At 43.2% G+C, this 27,895-nt stretch overlaps 1 protein-coding gene across 1 annotated transcript; it reads right to left on the reverse strand.

Moving 5' to 3' along the window:
- On the reverse strand, positions 1-27,895 carry LOC134323466 (NACHT, LRR and PYD domains-containing protein 3-like). Its single transcript, XM_063004992.1, has 13 exons — positions 27,638-27,895; positions 25,937-26,066; positions 24,608-24,718; positions 24,278-24,388; positions 22,439-22,511; positions 21,520-21,715; positions 5,654-7,430; positions 5,197-5,367; positions 2,548-2,718; positions 2,048-2,224; positions 741-911; positions 233-324; positions 1-20 (listed from the first exon to the last, which is right to left on the reverse strand). Exons 2-13 carry the CDS (start codon positions 26,008-26,010, stop codon positions 1-3), a joined length of 3,144 nt encoding a protein of 1,047 aa, XP_062861062.1. The 5' UTR covers positions 26,011-26,066; positions 27,638-27,895.

Genomic DNA, 27,895 nt, shown 5'->3' on the forward strand with positions numbered 1-27,895 from the left:
TTACACCACAATCTGATAATCTGCAGAAATAATAACAATATTTAATTATTTAAATTTACTGTTGTTTTATAATTCTTTTTCTCATGAATAATGAGAAAAAAGCACAACACCAATGATCTGGTAATAAATAAATGATAATAAAATACTAACGTGAGTTTGTGGCGTTTGAACTGTGGATTCTTCAGTAGATGAGAGATCTGAATCACTCCTGAATCTCCTAGTTGATTGTTACTCAGATCCAGATCTTTCAGGTGTGATGGATTTACATCAAGAGCTGATTTCAGATCAGTACAACTTTTATCTGTAATGCTGCAGTTCCTCAAGCTGCAAATAACAAAAACAAAGATTATTCTTAATATGTATGAAGTTATTTGGTGTAAGTATAAACCTGGATGGTGTGAAGATTTAAAATGTAAAGTAAAATGCACCTAACCCATCTCTAGCCACATTTGGCTCATGGACAAATTCCTTTTGTATTTTATAACAAAATTTTACATTTATAACCTACATGTTTTAAACAAACAACGTGTTAAATTGGTAAAGAGAGAAACTCTACATTCTTATATCAAAATCTATTATTTTTATACATAAAACTATAACAAATATAAAGTCTTCAGTATCCAGACACAAAACAGGCAGGAAACGACTTTGCTAGATGTTTATAATAATAATACACCACTAACATATTTATAGATTTAATGTGAACATAATCACATTGTATATGCTATCTGATCACTCACCTGAGTGTGGTGGGTCTGCAGTGTGGATCCTTCAGTAGCTCTGAGAGCTTCTTCACTCCTGAATCTCCATGTATCTTCTGACTCAGATCCAGCTCTCTCTCTACTAACAGGTTTATACTCACAACCTTCTTCAGATCATTAAAAGCTTCTTCTGCAGCAGCACCCAACAACCTGCAGAAATTTTTATATTTATTTATATGCTATGTAATCAGTAACATAAAGCTACCATTTGTCACACAGCCCACAGACCGAGTTTCGGCCATCGGCGTGTGACTACAACTCCCAGAGTGCAGTGGGAAGTAGCGCAGAACTGTTGACATTCTCTGGGAACCAGACGGATGCATTTCAGTGACCCCCCCTCTCCGGAGTTCTAAGTTACACACCTGTTTGTAATCAGTAATTAGAAATGTTATTTAAGTTCGCGCAATCTGCAGACAGATTGTGAAGTATTGCCAACTGTCGTTGCATACCGAGTGGTTCTCTAACTTACGTATAGTCTTTTTCGTTTATGACCCATTTCTGATTGTTTTGCACCTCGATTTTCAGATACTTCTCAGCTTGTTACATCGTTATTTTTAAAAATCGGCTTTTGATCTTTGTTTACGTCTTTGACTACTCTTTTGCCTCATGTTTTGGATGGTTTGTTATGCGTGTGTTATTAAAACTTATTTGATCTTTTTCCTTACAGTTTATACTGAGTGTGATACCATTAAACTTTTTCCTCATTCCCTTTTTTACCACGGCCTAGTTGCGTCTCACTGTTTATGTTGAGCAAGGGCCTTAACTCTCACTGACTGACAAATGTAAGTTGCTTTCAATAAAAGCATTTGCTAAAGGCATAAATGTAAATGTACCTAAATATTTGAACTTGTCAGCCTGCTGACTGATCTTACTAAAAAGGCATCACCAGATCTATCCAGTGGATAAAGTTTGTACTATAATAAAAGCTCTTACAATACTTCAATCTCTTGAATTCTCGCCACCTTTTGTTTTGGTGATGCCTCAGCCTGTTTTGTCCAAGTGGGTGGAGAGAGACGACCAGTCAATGCAGTAGATTCTTTGAAAACTCTCCGTAAGGAAGACTATATGTCTACATGTCTTACGTAAAAATTCAAGAGATTTACATCACACATTCTTCTTTTTACTGTGTTAATCAACTTTTCCAAAAAAATTGCACTCCCCTTCATCTTCTATATTGCTCAGAAACTAAATTGTTGTGTTGAAATATGAGTTTTTCAAATAAACACCAAAGATCTTAATTAACACAGTTATACAAAAACTGAAAAAATGACTGGATAAACACTCACCTCAGTGTCTTCAGCTCATGTTCTGGATGATCTAGTAACTCATACAGTGGTTTTACTCGTGAATCTCCAGGATCGTTCCCTCTGAGATCCAGCTCCATCAGCTCTGATGATGGGTTTGATTTCAGAGCTTCTGTCAGAGCAGCATAACCTTCCTCTCTTACACCACAATCTGATAATCTGCAGAAATTTATTATACACCGTACAAACACAAAAAGCCAGGAGGTACACTAGTACAAGCCCTAATAATTCTGATTATCAGATTGGACCACTGTAAAGTGACCTTAACTGTCATTCAGTTTCTTCCAATAGTCAGTTAGACAGAGCAGATAACTTCAGTTAGTTCTTCAGCCTAAAAACTCACTCTAGACTAAGCTGCTGTCTAAGGCAATAAAATAGTTTTGGGCTGAAACCTTTTATTTATTTTATAGTTTTATGTACAGTATTACAAAATCACCACTACTGGGCTGCTAATGTTAAATATAATGGAGAGATGATCTCACCTCAGTATATTTAGTTTACAGTTCTGATTCTTCAGTCCAGCAGATATCAGCTCTACTCCTGAATCCTGCAGGTTGTTGTTGCTCAGATCCACCTCGGTCAGGTTGGATTTAGAATTAAGAATCGTGAGTAAAGCTGAGCAGCTTCTGTCTGTCAGGTTACAACTACTGAGTCTGAAAATACAAAAGAAAATCCAATCATCTACAGGCAACAGATTAAAAACTCTGGATTTCTGCAGTAATTCCTCCTTAAAGTTCCAATTATTGTTTGGTGTAAAGCAGTAAAGTGTTACTGCCTGATAAATTTTGCCAATATCTAATGTCAGAAAGAAAATATAGTGTTTGGTTACACATTAAAATTTTCCATCCCTTCCATGTGGTTAGAAGGGATGTTTTTTTGCCCTCATGGCTCATTATGTGCATCAGGTGAAAAAAAACAAGCTAAAACTGTTTTACTTACAGAGCTCTTTTAGATTCCTTGACAACTGGCAGCAGCCTCCTAAAGCATTCATCTGATCTTATAAACTTCTGTAGGTCAAAAACATCCAGATCTTCCTCTGATGTCAGCAACACAAAGACCAGAGCAGACCACTGTGCAGGTGAGAGTTCAGCTTCAGACAAACGACCTGAGCTCATGTGGTTTTGGATCTCTTTTACTAAAGTATCATCGTTTAACTCATTCAGACAGTAGAACAGGTTGATGGATCTCTCTGGAGATGGGTTTTCATCAAACTTCTTCTTGATGTACTGAGCAATCTCTTTCTGGCAGTCAGAGCTTCTTCCACTGGACTTCAACAGACCTCGGATGAGTTTCTGATTATAGTCAACTGTGAGACCCAGAAGGAACCGAAGGAAAAGATCAAGGTGTCCACTGTTGCTCTCCAAAGCTTTGTCCACTGCAATCCTGAGCAGTTCCATAGTTTTCTCCTCAGAGTTCTCTGATGATGTCGACTCTTGGTTAAAAACATTCACATTTGCATTTCTGAGACGCATGTATGCATATAAAGAGGCGATAAACTCCTGAATGCTCAGATGCACAAAGCTGAAAACTGTGACGTGAAACCTGCTTGTTTCCTGAGTGCACAGGCCAGAGTATGCAGAAATTTTACTGACATCAATTCCACACTCTTCTAGATCTTCTGCATAAAAAATCAGGTTGCTTTTGTCCAGGTTATAAAATGCCAGCTTTTCCAGTGCCAGTATGGCGTCTTTATCCCATGGAATATCTGAGGAGTTTTTTCCTGTATATTTCAGGTTCCCCTGGATGGTCTGGAAGATCAGAAAGCAGGTGTACATCTCAGTCAGCGTCTTCGGCGTCTCTTCATCTTCTGTTTCCTTCAAAATCTTCTCCAGAACTGTGGCTGAAATCCAGCAGAAGACAGGAATGTGACACATGATGTAGAGACTCCGAGATGCTTTAATGTGTTTGATGATTTTGTTGGCGAGGCTCTCATCACTGATTCTTTTTCTGAAGTACTTTTCCTTCTGTTGATCATTGAAGCCCCGGACCTCCGTTACCCGGTCCACACATTCAGCAGGGATCCTAGCAGCTGCAGCAGGTCGAGTGGTTATCCAGATCAGAGCTGAGGGAAGCAGGTCTCCTTTGATGAGGCTGGTTAGTATAACGTCCAGTGTGGCTGGCATCGATGCGTCTGTCAATCTTTCATTTTTCTGGAATGCCAAAGGGAGTCGACATTCATCAAGTCCATCAAAGATGAACATGACTTTATACCTGTCTGTGAACCTCAGTCCTTTAGTTTCAGGGAAAAACTCAGAGATGACGTCCATCAGGCTGCGCTTTTCTTTCTTTACGTTTAGTTCTCTGAAAGGCAGAGGAAACAATAATTTGATGTCCTGATATTTTTTATCTGTAGCCCAGTCAAGAACAAACTTCTGCACACAGATGGATTTTCCAATGCCGGCCACGCCCTGTGTCAGCACCGTTCTGATTACCTTGTCTTGTCCAGGCAGTGGTTCAAACATGTTTTTGCAGTCAATTTGTTGCTCGTGCTGCATTAAAGTTTTTTGTTTTGTTACGCTGGTTTTCTGCTTTTGGATTTGTCTCACCTCATGCTCCTGGTTTATAGTTCCAGCTCCACCTTCAGTGATGTAGAGATCCGTGTAGATCTGATTTAAAATGGTGGACTCTCACCTCAGTGTCTTCAGCTCATATTCTGGATGATCTAGTAACTCATACAGTGGTTTTACTCGTGAATCTCCAGGATCGTTCCCTCTGAGATCCAGCTCCATCAGCTCTGATGATGGGTTTGATTTCAGAGCTTCTGTCAGAGCAGCATAACCTTCCTCTCTTACACCACAATCTGATAATCTGCAGAAATTTATTATACACCGTACAAACACAAAAAGCCAGGAGGTACACTAGTACAAGCCCTAATAATTCTGATTATCAGATTGGACCACTGTAAAGTGACCTTAACTGTCATTCAGTTTCTTCCAATAGTCAGTTAGACAGAGCAGATAACTTCAGTTAGTTCTTCAGCCTAAAAACTCACTCTAGACTAAGCTGCTGTCTAAGGCAATAAAATAGTTTTGGGCTGAAACCTTTTATTTATTTTATAGTTTTATGTACAGTATTACAAAATCACCACTACTGGGCTGCTAATGTTAAATATAATGGAGAGATGATCTCACCTCAGTATATTTAGTTTACAGTTCTGATTCTTCAGTCCAGCAGAAATCAGCTCTACTCCTGAATCCTGCAGGTTGTTGTTGCTCAGATCCACCTCGGTCAGGTTGGATTCAGAATTAAGAATCGTGAGTAAAGCTGAGCAGCTTCTGTCTGTCAGGTTACAACTACTGAGTCTGAAAATACAAAAGAAAATCCAATCATCTACAGGCAACAGATTAAAAACTCTGGATTTCTGCAGTAATTCCTCCTTAAAGTTCCAATTATTGTTTGGTGTAAAGCAGTAAAGTGTTACTGCCTGATAAATTTTGCCAATATCTAATGTCAGAAAGAAAATATAGTGTTTGGTTACACATTAAAATTTTCCATCCCTTCCATGTGGTTAGAAGGGATGTTTTTTTGCCCTCATGGCTCATTATGTGCATCAGGTGAAAAAAAACAAGCTAAAACTGTTTTACTTACAGAGCTCTTTTAGATTCCTTGACAACTGGCAGCAGCCTCCTAAAGCATTCATCTGATCTTATAAACTTCTGTAGGTCAAAAACATCCAGATCTTCCTCTGATGTCAGCAACACAAAGACCAGAGCAGACCACTGTGCAGGTGAGAGTTCAGCTTCAGACAAACGACCTGAGCTCAAGTGGTTTTGGATCTCTTTTACTAAAGTATCATCGTTTAACTCATTCAGACAGTAGAACAGGTTGATGGATCTCTCTGGAGATGGGTTTTCATCAAACTTCTTCTTGATGTACTGAGCAATCTCTTTCTGGCAGTCAGAGCTTCTTCCACTGGACTTCAACAGACCTCGGATGAGTTTCTGATTATAGTCAACTGTGAGACCCAGAAGGAACCGAAGGAAAAGATCAAGGTGTCCACTGTTGCTCTCCAAAGCTTTGTCCACTGCAATCCTGAGCAGTTCCATAGTTTTCTCCTCAGAGTTCTCTGATGATGTCGACTCTTGGTTAAAAACATTCACATTTTCATTTCTGAGAAGCATGTATGCATATAAAGAGGCGATAAACTCCTGAATGCTCAGATGCACAAAGCTGAAAACTGTGACGTGAAACCTGCTAGTTTCCTGAGTGCACAGGCCAGAGTATGCAGAGATTTTACTGACATCAATTCCACACTCTTCTAGATCTTCTGCATAAAAAATCAGGTTGCTTTTGTCCAGGTTATAAAATGCCAGCTTTCCCAGTGCCAGTATGGCGTCTTTATCCCATGGAATATCTGAGGAGTTTTTTCCTGTATATTTCAGGTTCCCCTGGATGGTCTGGAAGATCAGAAAGCAGGTGTACATCTCAGTCAGCGTCTTCGGTGTCTCTTCATCTTCTGTTTCCTTCAAAATCTTCTCCAGAACTGAGGCTGAAATCCAGCAGAAGACAGGAATGTGACACATGATGTAGAGACTCCGAGATGCTTTAATGTGTTTGATGACTTTGTTGGCGAGGCTCTCATCACTGATTCTTTTTCTGAAGTACTCCTCCTTCTGTTGACCATTGAAGCCCCGGACCTCCGTTACCCGGTCCACACATTCAGCAGGGATCCTAGCAGCTGCAGCAGGTCGAGTGGTTATCCAGATCAGAGCTGAGGGAAGCAGGTCTCCTTTGATGAGGCTGGTTAGTATAACGTCCAGTGTGGCTGGCATCGATGCGTCTGTCAATCTTTCATTTTTCTGGAATGCCAAAGGGAGTCGACATTCATCAAGTCCATCAAAGATGAACATGACTTTATACCTGTCTGTGAACCTCAGTCCTTTAGTTTCAGGGAAAAACTCAGAGATGACGTCCATTAGACTGCGCTTTTCTTTCTTTACGTTTAGTTCTCTGAAAGGCAGAGGAAACAATAATTTGATGTTCTGATATTTTTTATCTGTAGCCCAGTCAAGAACAAACTTCTGCACACAGATGGATTTTCCAATGCCGGCCACGCCCTGTGTCAGCACCGTTCTGATTACCTTGTCTTGTCCAGGCAGTGGTTCAAACATGTTTTTGCAGTCAATTTGTTGCTCGTGCTGCATTAAAGTTTTTTGTTTTGTTACGCTGGTTTTCTGCTTTTGGATTTGTCTCACCTCGTGCTCCTGGTTTATAGTTCCAGCTCCACCTTCAGTGATGTAGAGATCCGTGTAGATCTGATTTAAAATGGTGGACTCTCCTTGTTTTGAAATTCCTTCCCACACGTGCTGACACTTCTTTCTCAGTATCAGTTTTACTTTATGCTGTTCAAACCCAATCAGCACATCTAAACAAAAAAATATAAAAATATAAAAAACAATTACAGCCAAAAGTTTACATACACATGTAAGGGTGTGTTGTGTGGCAGTTTTGGGATTTCTTTTTTCTTTTTCTTTTTTTTTCTTTTTGTAACTGAAGGTATAGAACACTTGAGGAAAAAATGTTTTTGTCTGGCTTAAAAATGTACGTACAGCAACACAGATGACCAATAAGTGATTCAGATAATTCTATACTGTTATTAAATTTTGTTGCATGTTCTCCTAATTTTTTAGTTGGTGTTTATTATCATTAATGACCCTGATCACAATACTGTTATGTTGATTATTATGCTCTGATTTAAAAGGAAGCAGCTGTTGGACCTCAGCTCAGAAAATACCAGGGTTAGGGTTAGGGTTAGGGTTAGAAGAGCTAGAGAGACTTGAGGAACCACAAATACCAGACGGATTGTGGCAGCAGATAAAGGAAACAGTACAGAGGAAGACAGTGGTAGCTCAGTGGTTAAGGTACTGCAAGTTAGGATGCAAGTCTAAGCTTCACCACAGCCAAGTTGCCACTGTTGGGCCCCTGAGCAAGGCCCTTAATTGCTTAATTTGTATTCAGTCATAATTGTAAGTCAGCTGATGGATACAGAAAACTGTGGATGTCACGATCGGGCCGATTAAGGCATTTTTTAACTGATAAGATAAGATAAGATAATCCTTTATTAGTCCCACTGTTAGGGTTCCCGCAACAACTAGTGAACCTATGTGCACTTCCCAGCGTCAGCGGTGTTACAGAACTCCAACAAAGAAACCCTTAAGTACCAAACGCCCTAATTAGTGCTGACAGTCTACAGCTGACTCTGTCCTATTTAAGCAGAGCTAGGGGAGCTGCAAGCTGTCGCACCTTTTGTTGCTTTACCGTGTTATTGGTTAATGTCTTACCTTTTTAGGGCCAGAAGGTACCCTGGTGTCGTTAGGACATTCGGGAATGTAAAGTCGCAAGACTGAGGTAGCAAGGCTTTATTTTCTGTGAGGGAAAGATTGGTGTGATTGCTACGCAGCCCTCGCGCTGCCTTTATTTTACTGGCTCTGGTTTCCTCCCGCACTGTTAGCAGGAGGCTAACCGCTAGCTGGGGCTGTAACGCTGGGCAGCTTCGTAAGCCATTAATGCCGGCGTGTTTGTTAAGTCTATATAGGACGGTGCTTATAGCGTTCGCTCTTGTACTGGGCGATCCGGGTTCGAATCCTCTCCAGCGATCGCTCTTTAACTCTTCTGTTTTGTTTTTACAGATCAGCTGATTGAATTCGCGGTGAGCCTAGGTTCCGCCTTATCTGCGCTCAGTCAGCTTTTCTGTGCAGCTGCTATTTGGCGCAGCGGAAGCTTTGTGTACCTGCGAAGTCAGCGACCTCGGTTCGAGACTCGCACTTCAATTATTGTTTTTCTTTATTTTTGAGTTTATGCCACTCGGCGCCTGATCGGAACGTCTCCGATCCTTTTTGTTTCTTGTTTTCTCTTTGTTTATTTTGTTTTTGTGTCACCTTTTTATTAATAAATATAGTTGCTTGCGCAACCTAAATCTGCTCTTGGGTCCGACTCCTTTCATCTTAACAGAAAGGTGCGACCATAAAACATGGATCCAGCGGATTCCCCACCAGTAACCGATGTGTTACGCCACCAGGGGATAACTTTAGGGAGACATGAACTGGCGCTTAATGAATTGGCTCAACGCCTGGCCGATTTGTCGTATGCCATATCACCACCTAACACCAGTGGTGATAACCCAGTCCAATCTCCAGTTCTCCCCGGACCGTCCCAAGTAGGGGAGCCTCCCATTCCGTCCCCTGAACGCTTTGCAGGAGATGCCAAGCGCTGTCGAGGCTTTCTCCTGCAGTGTTCTCTGGTATTTGAGCAGCAGCCTTCTCGATTTCCTACGGAGCGCTCGAAGGTGGCTTTTATCATCTCTCTCCTTACGGGTAAAGCCCTGGAGTGGGCCACCGCTCTTTGGGAGAATGACTCAAGCGAGTGCTCCTCAGAGCGCACCTTTGTTTCAGCTCTGAAGGAGACGTTCTTTAATCCACAGGGGGGGAGAGAGGCTGGACCCCGTCTGCTCGAATTAACCCAGGGAGGACGATCCGTGGCGGACTATGTTATTGAGTTTCAAACCTTGGCGGCCGAATGTGGGTGGGACGAGTACGCCCTTATGGCCATTTTCCATCGCGGACTTGGGGAGAGAATAAAGGACGAGCTGGCCACTCGTGATCTCCCCTCTTCGCTCGGGTCTTTCTACCAATTAGCCACTCGCCTTGACACCCGGCTCAGGCAGCGGGCTCGGGAGCGAGGAGCCCGCCCTCCTTGGAATAAAACCAACTATCCAGTGAGGACCGAGAACCAGGCTCTACTCGATCCCGACTCTGAACCCATGCAGTTGGGAGGGGCTCAGGCAGCTGCTCGACAGACACCGGGTCCTTCTAGCAAACCTAGGTGGTCGTTAAACAACTAGGCCGCTCGCGGGGCAGGGAGCCGAGAGCAGGCCAAGCAATCATCCCTGATAGGGGTCTATTTTTGCTGGCCCAGTTGTGCTGGGGAACTGGAACCACCAAGCTAAAACTCTGCATTGACTCAGGAGCAGTCGAAAGTTTTATCGACCTGGCCCTGGCTCAGCGGCTTGGCATCGTCCTGCAGCCGCTAGCGGTCCCCATTTCCGTATTCGCTGTAGATGGCCGGGCAGTAGCGGGAGGTCCCATTACCCATCAAACACAACCCCTTACTCTTCTCCTCAATAATCACACGGAAAAGATCACATTTCTGGTTACTCGTATCCCCCATCTTCAGTTGGTCCTGGGCTTCTCCTGGTTAAATAAGCACAATCCTCGGATTGATTGGGCCACTGGGTCAATCTTTGGGTGGGGGACACTGTGCCAGGACTCTTGCTTGTTACAGGCTAGCCCACGACCAGAGTCTAAGGCACCCCCCATAGCACCAGAGGATCTAGCTAAGATACCCTCCGTTTATCATGACCTCCAAGAGGTCTTTAGTAAGTCCCGGGCTCAGGACTTACCACCTCATAGGCCGTTTGATTGTGCTATTAACCTTCTGTCTGGTACTTCACCTCCCAGGGGACGTCTGTTTTCTTTGTCTGCTCCAGAAAGAACAGCCATGGAGGAATACGTTCGGGAGGCGCTCCAGCAAGGTTTTATTCGTCCCTCTTCCTCACCAGCAGGCGCCGGATTCTTCTTTGTCGGTAAGAAGGACGGTTCACTACGCCCGTGCATTGACTATCGTGGCCTTAATGCTATCACCATTAAGGACCGATATCCGCTGCCCCTAATGGCAACGGCCTTTGAAGCAATCCAGCGGGCAGTCGTCTTCACTAAGCTTGATTTGCGTAGCGCATACAATCTTATACGGGTTCGACGGGGGGACGAATGGAAGACGGCATTTATCACACCCACAGGCCATTATGAGTATCTTGTAATGCCCTTTGGCTTGATGAATGCTCCAGCCACCTTCCAGCGCTTCATTAACGAGGCCCTACGAGAGGCCCTCGACAGGTATGTCTACGTCTACTTAGACGACATCCTGATTTTCAGCCGGAACCTTGACGAGCATATAAGCCATGTTAGACGGGTGCTCCAACTTCTATTAAAACACCAGTTATTTGTCAAATTAGAAAAATCAGTTTTTCATTCCTCTACCATCTCCTTTTTGGGCTTCATTGTTTCCCAGGGGAGGCTCCGTATGGACCCAACCAGGACTAAGGCTGTGGAGGATTGGCCAACCCCCAACTCGGTACGCCAAGTTCAGAGGTTCCTGGGATTCGCCAACTTTTTTAGGCGGTTTATACGCAACTTCAGTACAGTTGCAGTTCCCCTAACAACCCTCACTGGTAAGGGGCCGTTCCGATGGTCGGAGCAGGCTCAGGAGGCCTTTGTAAAACTCAAGGCTCTCCTTACCACTGCCCCTATCCTCCAATTGCCAGACCCTAATGAGCCCTTTGTAGTTGAGGTTGACGCCTCAGAGATCGGGGTAGGGGCAGTTTTGTCCCAGAGGGTAGGGCCCGAGAAGAAGTTGCACCCTTGTGCCTTCTTCTCACACCGCCTGACCCCTGCCGAGCGCAATTACCCAGTAGGGGACCGGGAGTTGTTAGCCATCAAGCTAGCTTTGGATGAATGGCGGCACTGGCTCGAGGGTGCTAAACATCCCTTTCTTGTTTGGACCGACCATAAAAACCTGTCATTTATCCAACAAGCAAAGCGGATGAACTCTCGACAAGCTCGCTGGTCATTATTCTTTGAGCGGTTTCAGTTCACCCTTTCCTACCGACCAGGGTCCAAGAATTGCAAACCTGATGCCCTCTCCCGCCAGTGGGAGCTTAATAGACCAGAGACAGAGCCTGAACCCATTCTTCCACCGTCCCAGATCATGGCCCCAGTAACCTGGGGCATTTCGAAAGTTATCCAGGATGCTCAGGTAAGGGAACCGGACCCGGGAGGAGCTCCCCCAAACCGGATTTTTGTGCCCTCCAGCGTCCGCCGCCAGGTATGCCAGTGGGCCCACGGCTCCCAGTTTGCAGCCCATCCAGGGGTCACTAAGACCCTGGAACTCCTTCGTAGGCGATTCTGGTGGCCAGGTATGGAGAGCCTGGTAAGAGATTTTATCCGCTCCTGTGCTACGTGTGCCTCTAACAAGAGCACCCGGGAGCGTCCCTTAGGGCTACTTCACCCCCTGCCAGTGCCATCAAGACCCTGGTCACACCTCGCCCTAGACTTTGTTACGGGTCTACCTAAATCCAGGGGATTTACAGTGGTCCTAGTCATAGTGGACAGGTTCACCAAATCCTGTATATTTGTTCCCCTGCCCGGACTCCCATCTGCCATGGGTACGGCTCAGGCGGTTCTGCAGCATGTGGTTAGGGCACATGGCATACCGGCAGACATCGTATCTGACCGAGGCCCACAGTTCATCAGCCAGTGCTGGCGGGCTTTTTGTCGGCTCATAGGGGCCACGGCCAGCCTGTCCTCCGGATACCACCCGGAGTCCAATGGGCAATCTGAGCGAATTATACAGGATTTGGGGAAAATGCTCAGGTGTCTTACGGCAGGCAATCCGGCCACATGGGCAGACAAACTTATATGGGCCGAATTTGCCCATAACACCCTCCACCACTCCGCCCTAGGGATGTCTCCATTCGAGGCGCAGTATGGGTACCCACCTCCACTGTTCCCTGAACAGGAACGCGAGGTGGCTGTTCCTTCCATTCAGCGACATGTTCGTCGCTGCCATGCCATTTGGCGTAAGGCCAGACGGGCCCTCCTAACTGCTAGGCGCTCCATGAAGCGCAGCGCAGATCGCAGACGACTACCGGCCCCTTCTTTCCGTCCGGGTCAACGGGTACTCCTCTCGACCCGAGATCTCCCCATTAGAGGTGCCCCCCACAAACTAGCGCCTAGGTTTATCGGCCCATTTAAAATAATTCGGCGAATAAACCCTGTGACATACAGGTTGGAGTTACCAGCTCGAATGAAGACCCATCCAACCTTTCACGTCTCACAGTTGCGCCCATATGCTTGTCAAGGTTCCTCCCTTCCCACCCAACCTCCTGCCCCACGCATTATCCAGGGTGCTCCCGCATTTACAGTCCGTCGCCTCCTTGACACTAGGAAAGTGCAGGGTAGCACCCAATATCTGGTTGACTGGGAGGGATATGGCCCAGAGGAGCGTTCTTGGGTTCCTGCTCGCTACATCTTGGATCCTGAACTTATCCGGGAGTTTCGCAGGAACCGGGCAGCTGGCCTTGGGACCTCAGGAGCGCTCCCTAGAGGGGAGGGTACTGTTAGGGTTCCCGCAACAACTAGTGAACCTATGTGCACTTCCCAGCGTCAGCGGTGTTACAGAACTCCAACAAAGAAACCCTTAAGTACCAAACGCCCTAATTAGTGCTGACAGTCTACAGCTGACTCTGTCCTATTTAAGCAGAGCTAGGGGAGCTGCAAGCTGTCGCACCTTTTGTTGCTTTACCGTGTTATTGGTTAATGTCTTACCTTTTTAGGGCCAGAAGGTACCCTGGTGTCGTTAGGACATTCGGGAATGTAAAGTCGCAAGACTGAGGTAGCAAGGCTTTATTTTCTGTGAGGGAAAGATTGGTGTGATTGCTACGCAGCCCTCGCGCTGCCTTTATTTTACTGGCTCTGGTTTCCTACCGCACTGTTAGCAGGAGGCTAACCGCTAGCTGGGGCTGTAACGCTGGGCAGCTTCGTAAGCCATTAATGCCGGCGTGTTTGTTAAGTCTATATAGGACGGTGCTTATAGCGTTCGCTCTTGTACTGGGCGATCCGGGTTCGAATCCTCTCCAGCGATCGCTCTTTAACTCTTCTGTTTTGTTTTTACAGATCAGCTGATTGAATTCGCGGTGAGCCTAGGTTCCGCCTTATCTGTGCTCAGTCAGCTTTTCTGTGCAGCTGCTATTTGGCGCAGCGGAAGCTTTGTGTACCTGCGAAGTCAGCGACCTCGGTTCGAGACTCGCACTTCAATTATTGTTTTTCTTTATTTTTGAGTTTATGCCACTCGGCGCCTGATCGGAACGTCTCCGATCCTTTTTGTTTCTTGTTTTCTCTTTGTTTATTTTGTTTTTGTGTCACCTTTTTATTAATAAATATAGTTGCTTGCGCAACCTAAATCTGCTCTTGGGTCCGACTCCTTTCATCTTAACACCCACAGTGGGGAAATTCACAGTGTTGCAGCAGCGAAGGGACAGTAAAGCACTCAGTACAAAAAATAGACAATAAAAAGTACAGTGTATAACAGTAATAATAATAAAAAGTCAGAAAAAACTCTGAAAAAACTAAATATTTACAAATAATTACAAATAATAATTGCACATGGGAAAAAATATTGCACATATTGCACATTGTAATAATTACATGGGGAAAAAGTTGCACATTGTTCTGAATAATGAATGATTTAGAGTGTGTGTGTGATCTGTCTGGAGCAGTGCTGGTTATACAGTCTAACAGCAGCAGGAAGGAAGGACCTGCGGTACCGCTCCTTCACACATTTGGGGTGAAGCAGCCTGTCACTGAAGGAGCTGCCCAGTGCTGCCAGAGTCTCATGCATGGGGTGGGAGTCGTTCTCCAGCATGGATGCCAGCTTGGCTAACATCCTTCTGTCTCCCACCACCTGCACTGGATCTAAGGGGCTCCCCAGGACAGAGCCGGCCCTCTTAATAAGTTTGTCTAGTCTCTTCCTGTCCGCTGTGGAGATGCTGCTGCCCCAACATACCACTCCATAAAAGATGGCTGATGCCACCACTGTATTAAAAAAAGTCCTCAAGAGTTCCCCCCGCACTCCAAATGACTGCAGTCTCCTGAGTAGGTAGAGTCTGCTCTGACCTTTTTTATAAAGTGCAGTAGTGTTAACTGACCAGTCCAGTTTGTTGTTGAGGTGAACACCCAGGTACTTGTAAGAGTCCACTCTCTCAATGTCCATTCCCTGGATGTTTACCGGTGACAAGGTGGGTCTGCACCTGCGGAAATCCACCACCAGTTCCTTGGTCTTCCCCACGTTTAACTGGAGGTGGTTCTGCAGACACCAGTCCACGAAGTCCTGGATCAGTTCTCTGTACTCGTTGTCCTCGTCATTGTTTATAAGTCCGACAATCGCTGAGTCATCACAGAACTTCTGGAGGTGACAGTCCGGTGATCTGTACATGAAGTCAGCCGTGTACAGGGTGAAGAGGAACGGTGCCAAGACCGTTCCCTGAGGGGCCCCTGTGCTGCTGACCACCATATCAGACACACAGTCCCGTGCCCTCACATACTGTGGTCGGGTTGGTGAGGTAGTCCAGTATCCAGTTGGACAGGTGACTGTCCACTCCAACATGATCCAGTTTGTCCTTCAGGAGCCCCGGCCGTATGGTGTTAAAAGCACTGGAGAAATCGAATCTCACAGTGCTTCCAGGTTTCTCCAGGTGCGAAAGAGCTCCGTGTAGCAGATAGATGATGGCATCATCCACCCCAACGCCAGGTTGGTAAGCAAACTGAAGAGGGTCCATGGATGGGCTCACCAGAGGGCGGAGGTGGGTAAGGACCAGCCTCTCCAGTGATTTCATCAAATGTGAAGTCAGTGCCACCTGTCTGTAGCTGTTGAGGTCCTTTGGGTGCTGTGTTTTCGGCACAGGTACCACACAAGATGTTTTCCACAGCTGTGGTACTCTTCCCAGCTTCAGACTCAAGTTGAACATGTGCTCAACTACCCCGCACAGCTGATCTGCACAGGACTTGAGGAGCCTGGCACTGATGCCATCTGGACCCGCAGCTTTCTTCACCTTGACTTTCTTCAGCTCATTCCTCACCTGGGCTGTTGTGAAGGACAGATTGGAGCATGGAGGCTGGGTGTTGGAGTGCATGAATGGAAAGTTAAAGTGGCCAGCAGATGAACCAGTGGGAGGTGGTTGTGATAAGGGCGTGAGTGTGAGAGACGATGGGGGAGGGTAGCAAGTTGGTGGTGCCACAGAACAGGGATTCAGCTGTGATGTCTGTGTAGGGGGAGGGACAGGTGAGTGATCAAATCTATTGAAGAACAAATTGAGTTCGTTCACCCACTTCTGGTCCCCCACCACCTGGGAGTCGGGCTTCTTGTGACCAGAGATGGTTTTTAGGCCTTTCCAAACTCCGCTGACATTGTTCTGCTGTAGTTCTTCTTCCAACTTCTTCCTGTAGCCAGCTTTCCCCTCTCTGATCTTCCTTCTCAGTTCTCTCTGCACAGCTTTCAGCTCATCCTTATCGCCCGATCTGAAGGCCCTCTTTTTCTTTTTTAGGAGAGCCTTTATGTCAGGGTTTATCCATGGCTTATTGTTGGAGAAACACCGAACAGTCTTGGTAGGAACAGTGTTCTCCACACAGAAGTTGACATAGTCCGTAATGCAATGAGTGAGACTGTCAATGTCCTCCCCATTAGGGTCACACAGTTCTTCCCACACTGTTGTTTCAAAACAGTCCTTCAGAGCCTCTTCAGTCTCCTTAGACCATTTCTTAACTGTGCGGGTGACTGCTGGTTCTCTGTGCACAAGGGGTTTGTACATAGGCAGAAGATGAACCAGATTGTGATCAGATCTTCCAAGGGGAGGGAGAGGTGATGAGTTATAAGCTTCCTTAGTGTTGGCATAAAACAAGTCCAGTATTTTATTGTCTCTGGTGTGGCAGGTTACATATTGTGTGAAGGTGGACAGAGTGGAGGATGGAGAAACATGATTAAAGTCTCCTGAGATGAGGAGGAGGGCTTGTGGGTGCTGTGTCTGCAGCCTGCACACAGCTGAGTGCAGGACGTCACAGGCAGCGTCAGCGTTAGCAGAGGGCGGGACATACGCAGCTATCGCGATAACGTGCGAGAATTCCCTCGGGAGATAGTACGGTCTCATGCTAACGGCTAACAGTTCAATGTTCTTACAGCAGATCTGTTCCTTAATAGCGATGTGCCCAGAGTTACACCATCTTTCATTCACAAATACTGCCAGTCCTCCTCCCTTCCTCTTACCGCTCTCCGCTGTCCTGTCCGCTCGGATGAGGTGAAAGCCGTCCAGAGATACGAGCGTGTCCGGGATGAGCGTGTTGAGCCATGACTCTGTAAACACCATAACGCTACACTCCCGGTACTCCCTCTGATGCCGCGTTAGCGCCGTCAGCTCGTCCATCTTATTGGTGAGAGATCTTACGTTCCCCATAACGATGGAAGGAAGAACCGGTTTATAACGTCTCTTTCTATCCCGACGTAGAGCTCCAGCCCGTCTCCCCCGCTTCCTCCTCCTCAGCTCGCGGGGGATGTCATGCCTCTCGTGCAGTAGCATAGCTGTGTTGCTAAGCGCTAACAGCTGATCCCTGGTGTAAACAATAGGAGCGTGGCTCCGCACGGGATCTCCAGACACAGTCGTAAACAGCGAAAAAAGTAGTGCAAAAACCAAAACAAGCACAAGTTTGGTGTCCATTGTGCATAAAAACAAGTACAAACACTTAGCTAACAAAAAGTAAAAACTTAAGTACTTACAAGAAAGGAAAAAAGTAAGAAAAAACTCAAACATGAGCAGGAGCTGTTGAAACAGGCAGCCACCTCCGCGGCACCATCGATACTAAACGCCATTGTGTTCAGTATCGACTTTTACTGAACACGAACCTAAGCCCGATATTTGGTTTTACGTCAGTGGTCACGCAGGTGTCATAAACGGAGACACAATTTGTGACAGGATGTGGCTATAATTTGCTGTGTGGAAATACTTTGAATTGGAAAGTGAAACAAGTCCAACAGTGAAGTGTAATGTCTGCAATGCGAGCGTTTCACGAAGCGGTAGTAGCAGAGCTGTGTTCATTACTGTAGAATTTTACTGTTTATACGGTGTGTGAGTCCAGGATCACTCCGGTTTACAAAATAATAACTTTTAATCCGAGTATGAAAACTTCAGGACCATAACATACAGCACGAGTTACAAGACTGAACATCTCAGTATCAAGCACTCTGATTGGCTTAGTTACAACACGCATACAAGTACGGTGGCTCATAACAAACAAACCAGATATCATTTAACCAAACGATCTACAATTACTACCAATTTGATACGGCACCTAAAAAATAACCACTCAGCCGAATACAGTGAGTTTATTATTATATGATGAGAAGAGGAACCGGCTGTCCGCTAACACGGCAGAGATGCTGATTTTCCTCAAAAAGAACCTTCACTTCATTTTGAAGTGAGAGTAAGAGTATAGATAACAGTGAGAGAAAGGACAAATGTAGCAGCTCAAATCAAAGCACTTTAAGAACTTGCTTTGCTTTATAACAAAAGAGCCTTGCCATTTTATTTTGGTATTCAGGTTTTACTTTAATGCTGTTAAGTAACTTATTTGTTTTTTTTTATATTCAAGTTAAGCTGCTACACCACTGTTGAGTGAAGATTTCTTCTGCATTAAACAGAATTGTGTTCTTTGAATGTAAAGTTCAAAGTGGAACTGTAATTATCACCCTCATTTTGAATGTTCTAGTTTTACTACTACAATGCTGCACTAAGTTTGTTTACTTATATTTTGTAAAATAAAAAGGACATTAAGCAATATCTTGGATGCAGGCAAGATGCTGAGCTGCAGAGTCATTCAGTTGGTAAACATATACATTGAAATAATTTGAATAACTCTAATGTACAGCGGGGCCAAAAAGTATGTAGTCAGCCACTGATTGTGCAGGTTCTCCTACTTAGAAAGATGAGAGAGGTCTGTCATTTTCATCATAGCTACACTTCAACTATGAGAGACAAAATGAGAAATAAAAATGTAGGAAATCACATTGTAGGATTTTTAAAGAATTTATTTGTAAATTATGGTGGAAAATAAGTATTTGGTCACCCACAAACAAGCAAGATTTCTGGCTCTCACAGACCTGTAACTTCTTCTTTAAGAAGCTCTTCTGTCCTCCACTCGTTACCTGTATTAATGGCACCTGTTTGACCTCGTCATCTGTATAAAAGACACCTGTCCACAGCCTCAAACAGTCATACTCCAAACTCAACCATGGCCAAGACCAAAGAGCTGTCGAAGGACACCAGGAAGAAAATTGTAGACCTGCACCAGGCTGGGAAGAGTGAATCTACAATAGGCAAGCAGGTTGGTGTGAATAAATCAACTGTGGGAGCAATTGTAAGAAAATGGAAGACATACAAGACCATTGATAATCTCCCTCGATCTGGGGCCTCACGCAAGGTCTCATCCCGTGGGGTCAAAATGATCATGAGAACAGTGAGCAAAAATCCCAGAACTACACGGAGGGACGTGATGAATGACCTGCAGAGAGCTGGGACCAAAGTAACAAAGGCTACCATCAGTAACGCTGAGAGGGACTCAAATCCTGCAGTGCCAGGCGTGTCCCCCTGCTTAAGCCAGTACATGTCCAGGCCCGTCTGAAGTTTGCCAGAGAGCATATGGATGATCCAGAAGAGGATTGGGAGAATATCATGTGGTCAGATGAAACCAAAATGGAACTTTTTGGTAAAAACTCAACTCGTCGTGTTTGGAGGAAGAAGAATGCTGAGTTGCATCCCAAGAACACCATACCTACTGTGAAGCATGGGGGTGGAAACATCATGCTTTGGGGCTGTTTTTCTGCAAAGGGGACAGGACGACTGATCCGTGTTAAGGGAAGAATGAACGGGGCCATGTATCGTGAGATTTTAAGCCAAAACCTCCTTCCATCAGTGAGAGCATTGAAGATGGAACGTGGCTGGGTCTTCCAGCATGACAATGATCCCAAACACACCGCTCGGGCAACGAAGGAGTGGCTGCGTAAAAAGCATTTCAAGGTCCTGGAGTGGCCTAGCCAGTCTCCAGACCTCAAGCCCATAGAAAATTTGTGGAGGGAGTTGAAAGTCCGTGTTGCCCAGCGACAGCCCCAAAACATCACTGCTCTAGAGGAGATCTGCATGGAGGAATGGGCCAAAATACCAGCTACAGTGTGTGCAAACCTGGTGAAGACTTAATAATAATAATAATAATCCATTTTATTTATGGCGCCTTTCAAAACACTCAAGGACACCTTACAAAAGCAAGAAAGTAACAGACATCAATAAACCATTAAAATCTAAAAGAAAAATCAATAAAGATAAATACAATAAAATCAATACAATCTCTAAACAGTCAAATGTAATCACTATTAAACAAATATTGGGGTAGTAGTACCAATCAAGTTTAAAAGATTAGTAGTAGGCTAGCTTGAAGAGGTGAGTTTTAAGTTGGGATTTAAAAGTAGAGAAACAATCGATAGTGTGGATATGGATTGGGAGGGTGTTCCAGAGAGAAGGGGCAGAGTGGCTAAAAGCCCTCGCACCCATAGTCGACAGGCGGACAGAAGGAATAGAAAGCTGGAAGGCTGAGGAAGACCTAAGAGTGCGGGTGGGATTGTAGAATTGGAGTAAATCGGAGATGTAAGAGGGTGCTAGACCATGTAGAGCTTTGAATGTGAATAACAAGATCTTAAAGTGTATGCGATAATTTACGGGGAGCCAGTGAAGCTGTCTGAGAACTGGAGTGATGTGATTAGTTGAGGGTGAGCTAGAGATAATCCGTGCAGCGGAGTTTTGGACTAGTTGGAGTTTTTGTAATGATTTATGAGGTAAGCCGAATAGGATTGAATTACAGTAGTCAATTCGGGATGTTACCAGCGCATGGACGAGAATGGCAGTACTTGTTTGACTGAGGAACGGGCGTAGGCGGTTGATATTCCTTAAGTGGAAGTAGGCAGATCGTGTAATGTTATTGATGTGTGCTTTGAAAGAAAGATGACTGTCAAGAACAACACCCAGGCTTTTAACCTGGGAAGAAGGCGAAATGACAGAGTTTTCAAAGTTCAAAGTAAACGATTTGGTGTTGGCGAAAGTTCCCACAAGGAGAATTTGGGTTTTATCTGTATTAACCATCAGGAAGTTTTTAGAGAACCAGTTTTTAGTTTCGTCTAAGCAGTCAGATAGGGTAGAAGGTGGGAGCAAGGCATTAGGTTTAGTGGATAAGTATAGTTGGGTGTCATCAGCATAACAGTGGAATTGGATTTTATGTTTCCTAAATATTTACTTACAGGAAACGTTTGACCTCTGTCATTGCCAACAAAGGTTATGTTACAAAGTATTGAGTTGAACTTTTGTTATTGACCAAATACTTATTTTCCACCATAATTTACAAATAAATTCTTTAAAAATCCTACAATGTGATTTCCTGGATTTTTTTTTCTCATTTTGTCTCTCATAGTTGAAGTGTAGCTATGATGAAAATTACAGACCTCTCTCATCTTTCTAAGTAGGAGAACCTGCACAATCAGTGGCTGACTAAATACTTTTTGGCCCCACTGTACTTGAAGTGTGCACTGTGTGAACAGTAGTATCTAGTTCTTATCTAGACAATATCTACAAAATCCAAGTATCGGTTTGATACAAAAAGTGTCAGTAAATATAATGTAAAGCTTTCAAATGATTTATAAGCAGAATTAAAGACCATAACAACTATCAGTTTACCTTTATCATGGCAGCAACACAACACACCATGCACGTGTTTATAAATGTATGAAGTGTTAAATATCTGTTATATTCTTACTCTGAAGAGCATCAGCGATATCATCACGTTCCATCATCTTCAGAAAATGAAATATCATATTAAGAGCAGAGTCTCTCAGACTGAACATCTTCTCATCCTTCATTTCCTCGTTATAGTTTGTGTTTTCTTCTTTCAAAAGATTTTTAAACATTTCCAGTTCCTTCTTTACAAACCCCACGATCTTCTTTTCCACTTCCTTAAAACAAAACAGAATATAAAAATATAAAACACAGAACTATTAGACCCTCATAATGATCAATTACTGATGCACCAATATTTTATAGTAACTTCTGATACTCATATCTGTACAAAATACTATTAATAATCAATCTAAAAAACTCCTGACGAGTTTATCATTATTCTACACAACGAGGGGGGATTTAGTGTTAAAATAAGAATGGATCTACTAAATGAAATCCAGTCCCTGCACTATGGGATGGTCATGGATCTGTGATGTTTTATTTCTGGTGATGGTTTAAGGATGCATCATGGACTCCATGAAGGACCAACAGGTTTTAAACAAAAATCTGTCTGTCTCTGTCAAACTACACCTACATTGAGGTTTTAGCTTCTACATGTATCAAACATAAAACAGTTAAAAGAGAACATAATAAAGCTTTTACCATGGTCACACCAGTTCCCTGACCTAAAGCCCACTGATAAGCTGTTAGCAGAGATAATGAAGAGCTCACAAGAGTGAATCTTGAAGCCTGGAAGGTTTGGAGAGGTTCTGGATTGATGATTGCATCTCATCTAGCACACTAGGATAAAACTCTTTCTCCCAGGTTCTTACTGACATTAAGCTTTTCAATTCCAAAACATTTAATCACCATTTTAATTATTATTTAGTGTGCCTATAATCCCTAATCTGACTGTTCAGGTAAGATATGCTTTAGTGCAAATAAAACTTCATTCTTACATCAAAGACGCTGATGAAGTCTGTGATCTTCTTCTGTAGCTTGTTAGCAGGTTTTTGGTTGAGATGATCTGTGCTGTTAAAAGTAAATTCAGTACAGATTTATAACCAGCAGCTTAAATAAATAAAATTATTTGATGAATAAATGACTTGTCCTGGACTGTTGGCATTATTGTGTTTAATTTATTTCTTTGATCATGTATTAATGATGCTTCAGTACCTAAAATAATAATGTCACAGACACACTACATGACTTTTACAGCGGTCAGATATCTGAACTGTTCACACTACACAACTGATCAGTGATGGTGGTCAGCAGCTGCTCTAGTTATGTGGTTACCCAGCTGCATTGTTACTGGCTAGGTTTGCTAAGTAACTGCTCTGGACGCTAATGACTGACCATCTGTAGTTGTTACCGGTAAAGGAACCTTTCAGGGTACGGTGCAAATGCCTAGCACTTTGACAAGGGTGGCATCAATAAAGCTACCAGCTGACCCTAAATCAATGAGCCATGAGGATGGGAACGCTCCCCCGTCACTAGGACAGATGTATTTGCACCACGTTCCAGGCTGCGTCGGAGCTGGGTGTTTCTGATCTGGGAAGACTATGAGTTGACAATTTGATTGGACAATCATCTAGAGGCACTTCAAGGAGGTTGGCAGATCTTTAGTAACTCGTCCTTTAGGTCCTCCAAAAGACTCTTCTCAGTGCCTCAGATTTCCATTCACTCCAAACTGCCAGAGTGCAGAAGTCAGTGGCAGAGTCGGCCACAAAGAGACGGCCCTGTTGTATTTGACTGGATGAGCGTTAATTTGCTGCTGGGGGGAGGTTTTATATAAAGTCTCATTTTTTAGTTTGCTGGTTGTTGACAAACCTGCTTTCCTCTTTAACTGTGAATGACGGCATTCTTTATCTTTTCATTGAAGCATGGTCAGGGTTGTGATGCTTTCAGGCTTCACCAAATAATGGCTCTGGGAGAGCAAATTGCCCCAGAGGCAGGATGACATCCTCTTTCTGGAGTGGACCCCAGGTATAGAACCACAGTGGATACGAGTGCACCAGGTGATAGGGTAGGGCACCAACTCAATGTTTGCTGCCCAGGCAGCGAGAGCAGCTTATTGTGACCCCATTTTCTTTTCTACACTATCCTCTTCATCTATCCACTCTCTCTACTGCAGCTCTGAATGCTTTTGTGTCTTTCACTGTTTCTATTATTTTCACCACCATATTGTTTCTCTTTTTGTTAGTGGTGTTTTAGCCACAGTATTGTTTTACCTTGGACAAGCATTATGCTTTTAGGTTCATCTTCTATAATTTCAGGTACATGGCTTCACCTTGAACTTCAGCAGCAAGACACAGCCCACCCTTCTGAAAGTTCATCCATCTTAGAATGCCGTGATTGCAGCTATACCCTAATGATATCTGAATAGCACACATGGCCATTGTTCATTGTTTGGCACAAAGTAACGAGCCACGATCCATCAGTGTCCGCAAAGATCGAGACTTTTATACCCCACTGTGATTCAATTACCTGTTACCAGTTAAACTGATAGTGTTACTTCTATAACTTCAATCTTATTTTGTCTCTGTCCTGATTGTTTTGAGTGTGTTGCAGGTATTAGATTTTTTTTTAATATTTACAAAATACAGTTGAGTTTATTAATGAAAACTCTGAAATGTTTTCTTTGTACTTTTATCAGTTAGTAGAACTTGGTGAGGTTGGTAGAACATGGTGTTGGTAGTAGAACTTGGTGTGGGTGGTAAAACTTAGCATGGTTAGTAAAACATGGTGTGGTTAGTAAAACATTGTCTGGTTAGTAGTACTTGGTGATGGGTCAGTACCTTCTCTGAGATGTTCTTCCATCATTAAAGTTTTTTGGTGGGTCCATTGACCGGTCACTCTTCATGGATACACCACTGGGTACTGGAGAGGGGGGTCTGTCTTCACCCTCACTAGATACCACAAAGGTAAGACAAAAGGTTAGAGGTTAAAACATGGCGTAGTTATTAGAACATAGTGTAGTTGGTAGAACACGTGTGGATTGTAGAACACGTGTGGAGGGTAGAACATGGTGTGGTTAGTAGAACATGGTGTGGTTAGTAGAACATGGTGTGGTTAGTAGAACATGGTGTGGTTAGTAGAACATGGTGAAAGTGGTGATAAGTCAGTACCTTCTCTGAGATGTTCTTTCAATATTAAAGTTTTTAGGTGGGTCCATTGACCGGTCACTCTTCATGGATACACCACTGGGTGCTGGAGAGGGGGGTCTGTCTTCACCTTCACTAAATACCACAAAGAGAAGAGAAGAGGTTACCAACATAAAGTAATTAGTAGAACATGGTTTGAGTGGTAAAACTTAGTGTGGGAGGGGGTTAATAGAACATGGTTCAAGGGTTCCAGCTGAACGTCCGAGGTCAGGCAGAGAGTGCCGCCGTGGCAGGCAAGCGCAAACTGCTGGAATTCAAAATCCCAGCCAGACCAGCGTGAATCAGAGACGAGCGGGGTTCAGCATCGCACCTTCTGCTTGCTCTGCGCTACACTGCGCCTGTTTATTTGTTTAGGGAAAGCCCAAAACATCAAGCCACATAGCGGGGAGATGGTAGGGCATTGCCCAAGGTACTCATATTATTAGGGAATTTATGAATAATATATATAAATAGAACATTTAATAAGTAAATAAATAAAAGTAAATGTAGTAAACTAAGATAAAATAAATAATATAATACCACAAAGGGAGGGAAAGAATTCTTTATTATTTAAAACCATAAGAGAGAAGAGTTACCTCTCATCCTAAGTTTGGTTTCTTTATTTAGGTTAATGTAGACCTGTGTTTGAGTTTGTCGCCGTAAGACGACTCTCTTACCCATTCTCTCATTTATTTCGGAGCACTTTTTACACCCCACACACTCTCTGCCTGAAACTCCCCTAGTGACAGTTTTAAGCACTGCAAGGGTTTATAAGAACTGATCCTGTCAGCCCGGTCCGTGCGTTTGGGTCCAACCTCACTCCCCCCACGTAACAGAAAGGTGTGTGGAGGAACACCAAGAAGTAATGAATCTGAGGATGGTGTTTGAATCCATATTCCATCAGTAAATAGTTTTGTGTAGAATGATATAAAGGACTTGGTTTAGAAAAATAAAACCTTTATTGTACCAGATCTGGGTGAAGAAGCTGCACTCACTTCCAATTAAAGTTTTAGCTGAACTCCTAACATTAGTGAAACAAAGGTTAGCTTCAGGTGCTAGCATACAGAATGCATTTGATTGCTTTGGTGATTCCATAAGTGGAGGGAAAGTGTGTTCTGATGCCTCCTCTGACTTTCTGTTTAGTTCACCTCCCCCAAATCTGTCTAAAACCAAACGGTGCCACAGTCAATCATCTGGAAACTAGACTTTGTTGTGTTAGCTTGTTTTACAGAACATCACTGGATCTGCTTTATGAACAAAATGTGCATCACAAGTACAAAAGTAAACCTGAATGATTGAATGAATGATTCTCACCTCTGAATATCACACTGTTCCTCCTGGAGACTCATTTTAGAGATCTGGAGCTTCTCACACTCCTCTGACGACATTGTTTTAGAAAAACCAAAACTTTCAGTCACCCAGTAAACAACTCATCAGACTCATCCTGACAGGAAAGTAACAGGAGAACACTGAAATATGGCTAAAAGTATGTGGACACTTTTCCTAATGACTAGGCTCATGTGTTTCAGCCACACACACATTGCTAACAGGTGTATAAAACTGATCATAGAAAATAAACGACTGCTTGTAGCTTTATAGCCCCAAAGAAACAAAATGAAGGTTCTGGAGCGGTGGAGTTAAAGTCATGGTTTGAATCCCACTGAGATGCTATGAAACCTTAAACATGCAGTTAATGCTAGAAAATCCTCTAATGTAGGTGAATTCAAATGATTTTGCAGGGGAAGTGGAACAAAATTCCACCACAGAGACGTAAAAACTTCAAACCCACAACATTCCGTTAAGCCTAAAACTCTGTACAGCACTGTTAGCATAATCAGCTTCTCTTTAAATCTGTCAGTAAACTGTGTGCAGTATTTCTACATTTCTGTTTTTTTATAATTAAACATTTGTAGACGTGTGTTCAGTTAAGTGTTTATAATAGAACTCTTTAGTGGTCTAATCATTTAGTTTGTTGAGTGATTTAATGTTTTATAGTTTTCTGTTACTGATTGATTCTGTTTGTAGCCAATCGTTTAACTATGGACAGAACTGGCTATTTAAACGTAGTGATCATTTGAATGTAAATGGTGGCTCAGATTTAATAATGTCCACTGTATTCTGGTGTTTGTTTGATCAGATATAATATGTGTTTACATGCTAATACTCTAAACAGTGTCTGTACACAACACTTATCCCATTACTCCACATTTCTACAGTAAAATGAATATAAATCACAATTAGAGTACTAGAGTAAGTGTACTTTATGATCATAGTGGTGGTATTTAATAATTTGATGTGCTAATTTTATTGGACTTTAAAATGTGCTCTGTACACAGTGGAATAAACACTTTACATGAGTTTGATATTCCATCACAACAAATTCCTCCAGTAAAAATGTCTGATATGTATTTTAAGAATGCTGTTTAAGAATAAAGTGGATTATGTGGATCAGAAGACGGTAAATTGTGTTTATTCACCTGTAAAACATTCAGTGTAGATGGTGTTTAACATGTCAGTGCTGAAACACCAGAGAATAAAAAGATGAGTGGTCAGATCCATTTTAGATCCAGATACTGACACCGACTCCATTTGTTATGTTGGTACTAAAGTGGAAATTTGCTTAAACAAATTAAACCAGTTAAATAAAAGTAATAATTCCAGTCTGTGCGAGATTGAAAATCTTCACATGAATCTAACATCTCAGTGTTTCCTACAGACCCACACTGAACCGTTTTTAAAATCATTCTACAGTATAATAACAACACAAACAATTCAGAAATATTTTATAATCACAGCATCAGATTAAAACCAAATGTGTTTTTATTTTAGTTTATTTTAGTAAAAATAAGCTGCAGTGCTTCTGAGATTTACTTTCACTTTCACTTTTATCTTTCTGACGGTAGTGTGGTCGAACTTTTCACACAAAAATAAAGATTAAAATAGATAAATAAAGAAATAAAAAGTAAATGTTCCATATTAATCCACAATGTATATAAATGTTCTGAATATTTTTACCTTTTTATTCTCCTCTGAAAGCTGCAGCCTCCTTCCATCCAACATCCGATCATAAATCTCTCACATCTCATTCAACAAGAACCGAATAAAAACTCTGCAGCTAAAAAGATTCAATATATTAGAATTATATTAGAATTATGGTAGAATTACGGTAGAATTCTACACTGCACAAGCTCTCTCTCTCACACGCACGCACGCACGCACACACACACACACACACACACACACACGCGCACACACACACACGCACGCACGCAC

This window comes from Trichomycterus rosablanca, chromosome 11, assembly GCF_030014385.1.
Source record: "Trichomycterus rosablanca isolate fTriRos1 chromosome 11, fTriRos1.hap1, whole genome shotgun sequence".
Taxonomy (NCBI): domain Eukaryota; kingdom Metazoa; phylum Chordata; class Actinopteri; order Siluriformes; family Trichomycteridae; genus Trichomycterus; species Trichomycterus rosablanca.